Here is a 15,101-nt window from a genome sequence, read left to right on the forward strand (position 1 = left end):
TGGTGCTTAAAGCTAGTGAGGGAGATAAGAGTCTCCAGCTTTGGTGATTTTTGCATTTCGTTCCAGTCATTGGCAGCAGAGAACTGGAAGGAGAGGCGGCCAAAGGAAGAATTGGCTTTGGGGGTGACCAGTGAGCTATACCTGCTGGAGCGCATGCTACGGGTGGGTGCTGCTATGGTAACCAGTGAGCTAAGATAAGGCAGGGCTTTACCTAGCAGGGTCTTGTAGATGACTTGGAGCCAGTGGGTTTGGCGACGAGTATGAAGCGAGGGCCAGCGAAAGAGAGCGTACAGGTCGCAGTGGTGGGTAGTATATGGGGCTTTGGTAACAAAACGGATGGCACTGTGATAGACTGCATCTAATTTGTTGAGTAGAGTGTTGGAGGCTATTTTGTAGATGACATCGCCGAAGTCGAGGATCGGCAGGATGGTCAGTTTTACGAGAGTATGTTTGGCAGCATGAGTGAAGGATGCTTTGTTGTGAAATAGGAAGCCGATTCTAGATTTAACTTTGGATTGGAGATGCTTAATGTGAGTCTGGAAGGAGAGTTTACAGTCTAACCAGACACCCAGGTATTTGTAGTTGTCCACATATTCTAAGTCAGAACCGTCCAGAGTAGTGATGCTAGTCGGGCGGGCGGGTGCGGGCAGCGATCGGTTGAAGAGCATGCGTTTAGTTTTACTTGCATTTAAGAGCAGTTGGAGGCCACGGAAGGAGAGTTGTATGGCATTGAATCTCGTCTGGAGGTTAGTTAACACTGTGTCCAAAGAAGGGCCAGATGTATACAGAATGGTGTCGTCTGCGTAGAGGTGGATCAGAGAATCACCAGCAGCAAGAGCAACATCATTGATGTATACAGAGAAAAGAGTTAGGCTGAGAATTGAACCCTGTGGTACCCCCATAGAGACTACCAGAGGTCCGGACAACAGGCCCTCCGATTTGACACATTGAACTCTATCAGCGAAGTAGTTGCATAGCAATCTGTTTGTTAACTTGGCTTTCGAAGACCTTAGAAAGGCAGGGCAGGATGGATATAGGTCTGTAGCAGTTTGGGTCTAGAGTGTCTCCCCCTTTGAAGAGGGGGATGACCGCGGCAGCTTTCCAATCTGTGGGGATCTCAGACGATACGAAAGAGAGGTTGAGCAGGCTAGTAATAGGGGTTGCAACAATTTCGGCAGATCATTTTAGAAAGAAAGGGTCCAGATTGTCTAGCCAGGCTGATTTGTAGGGGTCCAGATTTTGCAGCTCTTTCAGAACATCAGCTGTCTGGATTTGGGTGAAGGAGAAATGGTGGGGGCTTGGGCGGGTTTCTGTGGGGGGTGCAGGGCTGTTGATCGGGGTAGGGGTAGCCAGGTGGAAAGCATGGCCAGCCGTAGAAAAATGCTTCTTGAAATTCTCAATTATAGTGGATTTATCGGAGGTGACAGAGTTTCCTATCCTCTGTGCAGTGGGCAGCTGGGAGGAGGTGTTCTTATTCTCCATGGACTTTACAGTGTCCCAGAACTTTTTTGAGTTAGTGCTACAGGATGCACATTTCTGTTTGAAAAAGCTAGCCTTAGCTTTCCTAACTGCCTGTGTATATTGGTTCCTGACTTCCCTGAAAAGCTGCATATCACGGGGGCTATTCGATGCTAATGCAAAACGCCACAGGATGTTTTTGTGCAGGTCAAGGGCAGACAGGTCTGGAGTGAACCAAGGACTATATCTATTCCTAGTTATACATTTTTTGAATGGGGCATGCTTAATTAAGATGGTGAGGAAGACACTTTTAAAGAATAACCAGGCATCCTCTACTGACGGGTCAATATCCTTCCAGGATACCCCGTGCCAGGTCGATTAGAAAAGCCATTCTGGTGGGAAGCTGCTATAGACCACCAAGTGCTAACAGTCAGTATCTGGATAACACTTGTGAAATGCTTGATAATGTATGTGATTTAAACAGAGGTGTATATTTTCTGGGTGATTGAAATATTAACTGGTTTTCATCAAGCTGTACAACTCAAGAAAAAGCTTCAAACTGTAACCAGTGCCTGCAACCTGGTTCAGGTTATCAGTCAACCTACCAGGGTAGTTACAAACAGCACAGGAATGAAATCATTAACATGTATTGATCACATATTTACTAATGTTGCAGAAATCTGCTCTAAAGCATCATTCATATCCATAGGATGTGAATGATTATAATATCGTAGCCATGTCTAGGTAAACCAAAGTTCCAAAGGCTGGGCCTAATACAGTGTATAAGAGGTCAAACAATATGTTTCTGTGTTGTGTAATGAGGAGCAAACAGACGCTGCACTTGACACATTTCTGAAATGTGTTATTCCAGTTAGTAATAAGCGAGCACCCATTAAGAAAATGACTTAGAAAACGGTTAAATCCCCGTGGATTGATGAGGAATTGAAAAATGGTTGAGAGGGATGGGGCCAAAATAAATAAGTCTGACTGCACAGCCATTTGGCAAATTTAGAAATCGTGTGACTAAAATGAATAAAAAATAAAGAAGAAACTACACTATGAAAGAAGGATAAATTACATAAAGAATGATAGTAAAAAGCTCTGGAGCTTCAATTTAATTTGGAGGAAAAAGGCCAACTCCGCTCCATTCATTGAATCAGATGAAGCTCATTCATCACAAAATCAAAAGAGACTAATTCGTATACAGGTAGACTAGAGGGGCCGCGTCCCTGATTGGCTGATGAGTGGCAAACCCTGATTAGAAGCACCTGCTGCTCATCGTTTGTTCTTTATAAATGCTGTTTTGAATTAAAGAAAATTGTACCTACACCCTGAAGAAGGCTGTAAAGCCGAAACGTCTGGCTATCCCTGATGCAGTGAAGAGAACATAATTCATGGATGCTTATGCATCTTTTTGTTTGTCACAAACCCCCCCTGATAATTACTTTTACTTCGTTTTTTTTTCCATTGGCAAGATTTACAAACTTAGGCATGACATGCCAAATTATGAACCTACACATCCACGCATAACTAACCAAATTATGAAAGACATGTCGTTTTTAAATTCCGTAAAGTGAGTTTAATTGTGGAAGAGGGGGGGGGGAAATGGATGTCTATCGTAAATGACAAGCCACCTGGGTCTGACATCTTGGATGGAAAATTACTGAGGACAATAGTGGACGATATTGCCACTCCTATTTGCCACATCTTCAATTTAAGCCTACTACAGAGTGTGTTGCCCTCAGGCCTGGAGGGAAGCAAAAGTCATTCTGCTACTCAGGAATTGTAAAGCCCCCCTTTATTGGCTCAAATAGCTGACCAATCAGCCTGTTACCAACCCTTAGTAAACTGACCACATACAATGCTATTTCACACTAAACAAATTAACGACAGACTTTTCAGCATGCTTATAGAGAAGGGCATCACACAAATGACTGATGAGAGAAATTGATGATAAAAAGATTGTGGGGGCTGTTTTGTTAAGACTTCATTGCGGCTTTTGACATTATTGATCATAATCTGCTTCTGGAAAAACGTTTTATGGCTTTACACCCCCTGCTATAATTGCTTTACACCCCCTGCTATAATGGCTTTACACCCCCTGCTATAATGGCTTTACACCCCCTGCTATAATGGCTTTACACCCCCTGCTATAATGGCTTTATACCCCCTGCTATATTGCGGATAAAGAGTTACCTGTCTAACAGAACACAGACGGTGTTCTTTAATGGAAGCCTCTCAAATATAATCCAGGTAGAATCAGGAGTTCTCCAGGGCAGCTGTCTAAACCCTTTACTTTTTTTTTTTCAATCTTTACCAAATGACCTGGCTCTGAGTAAAGCCTGTGTTTTTTTTGTTTTATGTACAGTATGCTGATGACTCAACGCTTTACACGTCAGCTACCACAGCAAGTGAAATCACTAGAACACTTAACACAGAGCTGCAGTCAGTTTCAGAACGGGTGGCAAGAAATACGTTTGTCCTAAGTATTTAAGAAAAACTAAAAGCATTGTATTTGGGAGGAATCATTCACTAATCCCCAACTAAATCTTGTAATGAATAATGTGGAAATTGAGCACGTTGAGGAGACTAAACTGCTTGGAGTAACCCTGGATTGTAAACTGTCATGGTCAAAACATATTGATACAACAGTAGCTAAGATGGGGAGAAGTCTGTCCATAATAAAGCACTGCTCTGCCTTCTTAACAACACTATTAACAAGGCAGGTCCTACAGGCCCTAGTTTCTACCTTATTAACAACACTATCAACAAGGCAGGTCCTACAGGCCCTAGTTTCTACCTTCTTAACAACACTATCAACAAGGCAGGTCCTACAGGCCCTAGTTTCTACCTTCTTAACAACACTATCAACAAGGCAGGTCCTACAGGCCCTAGTTTCTACCTTATTAACAACACTATCAACAAGGCAGGTCCTACAGGCCCTAGTTTCTACCTTCTTAACAGCACTATCAACAAGGCAGGTCCTACAGGCCCTAGTTTCTACCTTCTTAACAAGACTATCAACAAGGCAGGTCCTACAGGCCCTAGTTTCTACCTTCTTAACAAGACTATCAACAAGGCAGGTCCTACAGGCCCTAGTTTCTACCTTAACAACACTATCAACAAGGCAGGTCCTACAGGCCCTAGTTTAGCTGCACCTGGATTACTGTTCAGTCATGTGATCAGGTGCCACAAAGAGGGACTTAGGAAAATCATAATTGTCTCAGAACAGGGCAGCACGGCTGGCCCTTGGATGGACAGAGAGAGCTGATATTAATAATATGCATGTCAATCTCTCCTGGCTCAAAATGGAGGAGAGATTAACTTCATCACTACTTGTATTTATGAGAGGTATTGAATTCACTGAGCTGTCTGTCTAAACTACTGGCACACAGCTCAGACACCCATACATACCCCACAAGACATGCCACCAGAGGTCTGTTTAAACTATTGGCACACAGCTCAGACACCCATGCATACCCCACATGACATGCCACACCACTATAGGCTAAGGATCATTTGATTTACATTTTAGTCATTTAGCAGACACTCTTATCCAGAGCAACTTACAGTAGTAAATGCATACATTTCATTTAATGCCTTTTTTTTTTTTTTTTTGTACTGGCCCCCCATGGGAATTGAACCCACAACCCTGGCGTTGCAAGCACCATGCTCTACCATGCTCTACCAACTGAGCCACAGGGGTGATTGAGACCACACTAAATAGCCTATAGGCTACAGTTGATATCGCACAGCGGCGAATCAGAGATGAGGGGCGGGATCTGCCACACATCCATATGTAGTCTTAATAAACTCATTCTAAAACACTGAGAAATATAGACATTTCATCAATTTAGAAATGACATGACCCTCCCATGTAATATTTTTTTTATTTATTTTATTTATTTTTATAAAAAAAACTCCCCCTTGACTGAAATTGAAAAAGGATGCCCCCTTCCTTATTGTTCTCCTGGTAACCATTCTGTCAATGTTGATCCATCCCTTAGCTAATGGCTGATATAGCCTGGTCTACAACTCAAACCAAAGTAATAAGGCCATCTAGTGGCATTCTGCTGTTGCTGTTCATATGTATATTCTATATCTTTATGACTTGACAACATATTAACAACCAAATTAGTTCTCAAGCCCCCCCCCCCCCCCAAAAAAAAATAAACAAGCTCCGGAAATTACATATGCATCAAATTCGGCCATATAGCAATGTGAATTCATATTTATTGGGAGTCTCTTGTGTTAAAGTTGAGGAGGATAGGAGCGAGTGGGGGTGGGGGGGGGTACGAGGGAGGGAGGGAGGGTGAGAGGGAGGGAGGGAGGGGGGGGGGGGGGGTTGAGAGGGAGGGGAAAGGGTGCGCTGGATAGATCGGTGTCTGCAGCACGCAGGGACAAGGACCTTTTTCCTCCCAGTGTGGATGGATTGATTGATCTCTGGAACATCGAAAGTGCGACTCGCTTCTTCGAAGAACGATAGATCCCAATGGACAACCGGATAATTTACCACCTATGCATTGATTGAACATTGAATTTCCTTTCTGTATCAACTTTTATAGGGCGTTTCGTTTTGCTTTTGCCTATACTAAAATAACGCGCTACATAATATTTTCCTGACGTTTGTTTTACAGTAGACTTTCAGATTGTATTCCCTGTCCCGACAGAATCGCATTAGATATTTCCGCCCCGTTATGTGATATCTGACCGGACGGATGTTCGCCTCTGTATCGGTGTGATCGGCGATGTGGTCATGGCAGGTTTTGGAGCCCAGAAGTGTTCGAAGAGCGATAAGTTGGACGAGGCGCAGGCACTGGCCCGTAGCTGCGCGGGGAGACCGGACTTCTTGCCGTGCGATGGGCTGTCAATATGCGCCACGCACAGCCACGGAAAGTGCTTCAAGTTGCACTGGTGCTGCCACTTGGGCTGGTGCCACTGTAAGTAGCTATTAGCAAACAATAACACAGTCATAACATGTTGAAAGGGCCATCGGTGATTGCTACATGTATTTTTTTTTTTAAATGTGTTTTAAATTAATGATATATACCCATTTATTCTTGAAGAATATACACAATATATACACAATTATGTGGACACCCCTTCAAATTAGTAGATTCGTCTATTTCAGCCACACCCGTTGCTGACAGGTGTATTAAATCGAGCACACAGCCATGCAATCTCCATAGTCAAACATTGGCAGTTGAATGGCCTGTACTGAAGAGCTTAGTGACCTACAATGTGGCACCGTCATAGGATGCCCACCTTTCCAACAAGTCAGTTCATTAAATGTCTGCCCTGCTAGAACTGCCCCCTGGTCAACTGTAAGGGCTGTTATTGTGAAGTGGAAACGTCTAGGAGAAACAACGGCTCAGCCGCGAAGTGGTAGGCCACACAAGCTCACAGAACAGGACCGCTGAGTGTTGAAGCGCGTGGAAATCATCTGTCCTCGGTTTCAACACTCACTACCGAGTGGAAGCAACGTGCAACGTCAGCACAATAGCTCCATAAAATTTGGTTTCCATGGCCGAGCAGCCGCACACAAGCCTAAGATCACAATGAGCAATGGATAGAATGGTGTAAAGCTCGCTGCCGTTGGACTCTGCAGCAGTGGAAACGTGTTCTCTGGAACGATGAATCACGCTTCACCATTTGGCAGTGGTAAATCTGGCAGTGGATGAATCTGGGTTTGGCGGATGCCAGGAGAACGGTACATGTCCGAATGCATAGTGCCAACTGTAAAGTTTGGTGGAGGACGAATAATGGTCTGGGGCTGTTTTTTCATGGTTCGGGCCCCTTCGTTCTGTGCTTCCAATTTTGTGGCAACAGTTTGGGGAAGGCCCTTTCCTGTTTCAGCATGACAATGCTCCCGTGCACAAAGCGAAGTCCATACAGAAATGGTTTGTTGAGATCGGTGTGGAAGAACTTGACTGGCCTACACAGAGCCCTGACCTCTACCCCATCGAACACCTCTGGGATGAATTGCAGACTGCAAGCCAGGCCTAATCGCCCAACCTCACTAATGCTCTTCTGGCTGAATGGAAGCAAGTCACTTCGGAAATGTTCCAACATCTAGTGGAAAGCCTTCCCAGAAGAGTGGAGGCTGTTATAGCAGCAGAAAGGGGGGACCAACTCCATATTAATGCCCATGATTTTGGAATGAGATGTTAAATGAACAGGTGTCCACATACTTTTGGCCTTGTAATATAGTTTTAGTATATATACACTTTTAGTATTGTAAATTATAAATGCCACAGGAGCATAGATCAACTGTCAGAGCCCATCAGAACCCATCAGAACCCAAAATAGAAGCTTGTTTTTACTCCATTGTTTCCTTGAGAGTCGTTATATTTATCCATCCCCATTGCTCATCTGACTTATATAACCAAAACATAACATATCAACTCATTTGAGTTTCCCAGATTTACATTTAGTATGTTAAGTCCAGTCTATGAGACCAGGCTGCTAGGCAAGCAGTACTGTAGGAAGTATAGGCCGCTATTTGCAAACCACTCAATCACATTATCATAGTGAAAGAGTACCACTGAGGGGTTAGGCTTTTCTTATTTCCCAGTAGTCTATAGGCTTCAACATTTACGTTGATTGATGATCATCAATTTGACAAAGCATCAAATTGAATTTTCTTTGTCACATGCGCCGAATACAACAGGGGTAGACCTTACAGTGAAATGCTTACTTACAAGCCCATAACCAACAAAGCAGTTTTAAGAAAAAAGTGTAAAGAAATTATTTACTAAAATAAACTGAAGTAAAAAAAAAAATAATAAATAAGGAGCAAAAAAATAACAGTAGCGAGGCTATATACAGGGTATTACGGTACAGAGTCATTGTGTAGGCTATATACAGGGTATTACGGCACAGAGTCAATGTGGAGGCTATATACAGGGTATTACGGTACAGAGTCAATGTGGAGGCTATATACAGGGTGTTACGGTACAGAGTCAATGTGGAGGCTATATACAGGGGGTACCGGTACAGAGTCAATGTGGAGGCTATATACAGGGTATTATGGTACAGAGTCAATGTGGAGGCTATATACAGGCTATTACGGTACAGAGTCAATGTGGAGGCTCTATACAGGGTGTTAAGGTACAGAGTCAATGTGGAGGCTATATACAGGGTATTACGGTACAGAGTCAAAGTGGAGGCTATATACAGGGTATTACGGTACAGAGTCAATGTGGAGGCTATATACAGGGGGTACCGGTACAGAGTCAATGTGGAGGCTATATACAGGGTATTATGGTACAGAGTCAATGTGGAGGCTATATACAGGCTATTATGGTACAGAGTCAATGTGGAGGCTCTATACAGGGTGTTAAGGTACAGAGTCAATGTGGAGGCTATATACAGGGTATTACGGTACAGAGTCAAAGTGGAGGCTATATACAGGGTATTACGGTACAGAGTCAATGTGGAGGCTATATACAGGGCATTACGGGACAGAGTCAATGTGGAGGCTATATACAGGGTATTACGGTACAGAGTCAGTGTGGAGGCTATATACAGGGTGTTAAGGTACAGAGTCAATGTGGAGGCTTTATACAGGGTATTACGGTACAGAGTCAATGTGGAGGCTATATACAGGGTGTTACGGTACAGAGTCAATGTGGAGGCTATATACAGGGGGTACCGGTACAGAGTCAATGTGGAGGCTATATACAGGGGGTACTGGTACAGAGTCAATGTGGAGGCTATATACAGGGGGTACCGGTACAGAGTCAATGTGGAGGCTATATACAGGGTATTATGGTACAGAGTCAATGTGGAGGCTATATACAGGCTATTACGGTACAGAGTCAGAGGCTATATACAGGGTATTACGGTACAGAGTCAATGTGGAGGCTATATACAGGGTATTACGGTACAGAGTCAGTGTGGAGGCTATATACAGGGTGTTAAGGTACAGAGTCAATGTGGAGGCTTTATACAGGGTATTACGGTACAGAGTCAATGTGGAGGCTATATACAGGGTGTTACGGTACAGAGTCAATGTGGAGGCTATATACAGGGGGTACCGGTACAGAGTCAATGTGGAGGCTATATACAGGGGGTACTGGTACAGAGTCAATGTGGAGGCTATATACAGGGGGTACCGGTACAGAGTCAATGTGGAGGCTATATACAGGGTATTATGGTACAGAGTCAATGTGGAGGCTATATACAGGCTATTACGGTACAGAGTCAGAGGCTATATACAGGGTATTACGGTACAGAGTCAAAGTGGAGGCTATATACAGGGTATTGCGGTACAGAGTCAATGTGGAGGCTATATACAGGGTGTTACGGTACAGAGTCAATGTGGAGGCTTTATACAGGGTATTACGGTACAGAGTCAATGTGGAGGCTATATACAGGGGGTACCGGTACAGAGTCAATGTGGAGGCTATATACAGGGGGTACTGGTACAGAGTCAATGTGGAGGCTATATACAGGGTATTACGGTACAGAGTCAGTGTGGAGGCTATATACAGGGTATTACGGTACAGACTCAAAGTGGAGGCTATATACAGGGTGTTACGGTACAGAGTCAATGTGGAGGCTATATACAGGGGGTACCGGTACAGAGTCAATGTGGAGGCTATATACAGGGGGTACTGGTACAGAGTCAATGTGGAGGCTATATACAGGGGGTACCGGTACAGAGTCAATGTGGAGGCTATATACAGGGTATTATGGTACAGAGTCAATGTGGAGGCTATATACAGGCTATTACGGTACAGAGTCAGAGGCTATATACAGGGTATTACGGTACAGAGTCAAAGTGGAGGCTATATACAGGGTATTACGGTACAGAGTCAATGTGGAGGCTATATACAGGGTGTTACGGTACAGAGTCAATGTGGAGGCTATATACAGGGGGTACCGGTACAGAGTCAATGTGGAGGCTATATACAGGGGGTACTGGTACAGAGTCAATGTGGAGGCTATATACAGGGGGTACCGGTACAGAGTCAATGTGGAGGCTTTATACAGGGTGTTACGGTACAGAGTCAATGTGGAGGCTTTATACAGGGTGTTACGGTACAGAGTCAATGTGGAGGCTATATACAGGGGGTACCGGTACAGAGTCAATGTGGAGGCTATATACAGGGGGTACTGGTACAGAGTCAATGTGGAGGCTATATACAGGGGGTACCGGTACAGAGTCAATGTGGAGGCTATATACAGGGGGTACTGGTACAGAGTCAATGTGGAGGCTATATACAGGGTATTATGGTACAGAGTCAATGTGGAGGCTATATACAGGGTATTACGGTACAGAGTCAAAGTGGAGGCTATATACAGGGTATTACGGTACAGAGTCAATGTGGAGGCTATATACAGGGTGTTACAGTACAGAGTCAATGTGGAGGCTATATACAGGGGGTACCGGTATAGAGTCAATGTGGAGGCTATATACAGGGGGTACCGGTACAGAGTCAATGTGGAGGCATTATACAGGGTATTACGGTACAGAGTCAATGTGGAGGCTATATACAGGGTGTTACGGTACAGAGTCAATGTGGAGGCTATATACAGGGTATTACGGTACAGAGTCAAAGTGGAGGCTATATACAGGGGGTACCGGTACAGAGTCAATGTGGAGGCTATATACAGGGTATTACGGTACAGAGTCAATGTGGAGGCTATATACAGGGTATTACGGTACAGAGTCAAAGTGGAGGCTATATACAGGGTATTACGGTACAGAGTCAATGTGGAGGCTATATACAGGGGGTACCGGTACAGAGTCAATGTGGAGGCTATATACAGGGGGTACTGGTACAGAGTCAATGTGGAGGCTATATACAGGGGGTACCGGTACAGAGTCAATGTGGAGGCTATATACAGGGTATTATGGTACAGAGTCAATGTGGAGGCTATATACAGGCTATTACGGTACAGAGTCAATGTGGAGGCTCAATACAGGGTGTTAAGGTACAGAGTCAATGTGGAGGCTATATACAGGGTATTACGGTACAGAGTCAATGTGGAGGCTATATACAGGGTGTTACGGTACAGAGTCAATGTGGAGGCTATATACAGGGGTACCGGTACAGAGTCAATGTGGAGGCTATATACAGGGGGTACTGGTACAGAGTCAATGTGGAGGCTATATACAGGGGTATTACGGTACAGAGTCAATGTGGAGGCTATATACAGGGTATTATGGTACAGAGTCAATGTGGAGGCTATATACAGGCTATTACGGTACAGAGTCAGAGGCTATATACAGGGTATTACGGTACAGAGTCAAAGTGGAGGCTATATACAGGGTATTATGGTACAGAGTCAATGTGGAGGCTATATACAGGCTATTACGGTACAGAGTCAGAGGCTATATACAGGGTATTACGGTACAGAGTCAAAGTGGAGGCTATATACAGGGTATTACGGTACAGAGTCAATGTGGAGGCTATATACAGGGTGTTACGGTACAGAGTCAATGTGGAGGCTATATACAGGGGGTACCGGTACAGAGTCAATGTGGAGGCTATATACAGGGGGTACTGGTACAGAGTCAATGTGGAGGCTATATACAGGGGGTACCGGTACAGAGTCAATGTGGAGGCTATATACAGGGTATTATGGTACAGAGTCAATGTGGAGGCTATATACAGGCTATTACGGTACAGAGTCAATGTGGAGGCTCTATACAGGGTGTTAAGGTACAGAGTCAATGTGGAGGCTATATACAGGGTATTACGGTACAGAGTCAGAGGCTATATACAGGGTATTACGGTACAGAGTCAAAGTGGAGGCTATATACAGGGTATTACGGTACAGAGTCAATGTGGAGGCTATATACAGGGTGTTACGGTACAGAGTCAATGTGGAGGCTATATACAGGGTATTACGGTACAGAGTCAATGTGGAGGCTTTATACAGGGTATTACGGTACAGAGTCAATGTGGAGGCTATATACAGGGTATTACGGTACAGAGTCAATGTGGAGGCTATATACAGGGGGTACTGGTACAGAGTCAATGTGGAGGCTATATACAGGGGGTACTGGTACAGAGTCAATGTGGAGGCTTTATACAGGGGTGTTACGGTACAGAGTCAATGTGGAGGCTATATACAGGGGGGTACCGGTACAGAGTCAATGTGGAGGCTATATACAGGGGTACTGGTACAGAGTCAATGTGGAGGCTATAAACAGGGGGTACCGGTACAGAGTCAATGTGGAGGCTATATACAGGGGGTACTGGTACAGAGTCAATGTGGAGGCTATATACAGGGTATTACGGTACAGAGTCAGTGTGGAGGCTATATACAGGGTGTTAAGGTACAGCGTCAATATGGAGGCTTTATACAGGGTATTACGGTACAGAGTCAAAGTGGAGGCTATATACAGGGTGTTACGGTACAGAGTCAATGTGGAGGCTATATACAGGGGGTACCGGTACAGAGTCAATGTGGAGGCTATATACAGGGGGTACTGGTACAGAGTCAATGTGGAGGCTATATACAGGGTATTATAGTACAGAGTCAATGTGGAGGCTATATACAGGGTATTACGGTACAGAGTCAAAGTGGAGGCTATATACAGGGTATTACGGTACAGAGTCAATGTGGAGGCTATATACAGGGTGTTACGGTACAGAGTCAATGTGGAGGCTATATACAGGGGGTACCGGTACAGAGTCAATGTGGAGGCTATATACAGGGGGTACCGGTACAGAGTCAATGTGGAGGCATTATACAGGGTATTACGGTAAAGAGTCAATGTGGAGGCTATATACAGGGTGTTACGGTACAGAGTCAATGTGGAGGCTATATACAGGGTATTACGGTACAGAGTCAAAGTGGAGGCTATATACAGGGGGTACCGGTACAGAGTCAATGTGGAGGCTATATACAGGGTGTTCTGGTACAGAGTCAACGTGGAGGCTATATACAGGGTATTACGGTACAGAGTCAATGTGGAGGCTATATACAGGGTATTACGGTACAGAGTCAATGTGGAGGCTATATACAGGGGGTACCGGTACAGAGTCAATGTGGAGCCTATGTACAGGGGGTACCGGTACAGAGTCAATTTGGAGGCTATATACAGCGTATTACGGTACAGCTGTCAAAAGACAGCTTCAAAAAACATAGATGAAAATTCTCTTGGTAAATAGTGTGATCTACATTTTATCATGAGATACTCTACCTCAGGTGAGCAAAACCTCAAACTTCATTAATATTAGATTTCTTACACCAGCTGTTATTTACAATTATAAACTGTGTGGTTCGAGCCTTGAATGCTGATTGGCTGAAAGCCGTGGTATATCAGACCGTAAACCACGGGTATGACAAAACATAATTTTTACTGCTCTAATAACGTTGGTAACCAGTTTATAATAGCAATAAGGCACCTCGGGGGTTTGTGGTATATGGCCAATATGCTACGGCCTAGGGCTGTGCCCTAGCACTCCTCTTTGCGTCGTGCATAAGAACAGCCCTTAGCCATGGTATATTGGACATAAACCACACCCCCTCGGGCCTTATTGCTTAAATATACACAAGGACCGCCACCCCTTGTCTTACCGGAGGCAGCTGTTCTATCTTGCCGATGGACCGAAAACCCCACCAGCTGTTTGTTAGCCATGTCGTCGTTCACCTCGACTCGGTGAAACATAAGATATTACAGTTTTTAATGTCCCGTTGGTAGGATAGTCTTGATCGGAGCTCATCCATTTTGTTATCCAATGATTGCTTGTTGGCTAACAGAACTGATGGTAGAGGGGGATTACTCACTCGCCGTCGGATCCTTACAAAGCACCCCGACCTACGTCCTCGATATCTCTGTCTCTTCTTCATGCGAATGACGGGGATTTGGGCCTTGTCGGGTGTCTGAAGTAAATCCTTCACGTCCGACTCGTTAAAGTAAAAATCTTTGTCCAGTACGAGGTGAGTAATCGCTGTCGTGATATCTAGAAGCTCTTTTCAGTCATAAGAGAAGGTGGCAGAAACATTATGTACAAAAATAAATTACAAATAACGCGAAAAAAAAACACACACAATAGCACAATTGGTTAGGAGCCCGGAAAACGGCAGCCATCTCCTCCGGCGCCCTCAGCTACTTTTCATCCTGAGTTATATTGCTCCAATTAATTAATGCTTTTCATTTCCTGCAACTATATTCATAGTTGAATTAAGCAGATCAATGTTCACAGACTGGCTAGACAGTCATTGTTCTACTGAATCAGGTAGGAAGCTCAGACTGAATCTTCACCTTCCAACTCAAAGAAAGATGGGTCATGATGTACTTGGCCAGATTACATGTCAATCTTGGACAGGACACTGCTCTAAAATGTAGTTCCAATTTATCCTCCTACTTCTTTACTACTACTACTACCACCACCACCACCACCACCACCACCACCACTACTACCACCACTATTACTACTACCACCACTATTACTACTACCACCACCACCACCACTACTACTACCACCACCACCACTACTACTACTACCACCACCACTACTACTACCACCACTACTACTACCACCACCACTATTACTACTACTACTACTACCACCACCACCACCACCACCACCACTACTACTACCACCACCACCACTACTACCACCACTACTGTTACTACTACCACCACCACTACTACTACCACCACTACAACTACTACT

General features: G+C 44.4%; 1 protein-coding gene across 1 annotated transcript in view; it reads left to right on the top strand.

Moving 5' to 3' along the window:
* The first annotated feature begins 5,822 nt into the window (after positions 1–5,822).
* LOC106582577 (UPF0524 protein C3orf70 homolog B) overlaps positions 5,823–15,101 on the top strand; it is a 43,789-nt gene continuing 34,510 nt past the window's right edge. Inside the window, exon 1 of the mRNA XM_082967268.1 lies at positions 5,823–6,398. Coding sequence (XP_082823394.1) covers positions 6,215–6,398 — 184 coding nt within the window. The 5' untranslated portion in view covers positions 5,823–6,214. The remainder of the gene's footprint in view (positions 6,399–15,101) is intronic.

Source organism: Salmo salar, chromosome 21, assembly GCF_965601325.2.
Source record: "Salmo salar chromosome 21, fSalSal1, whole genome shotgun sequence".
Classification (NCBI taxonomy): domain Eukaryota; kingdom Metazoa; phylum Chordata; class Actinopteri; order Salmoniformes; family Salmonidae; genus Salmo; species Salmo salar.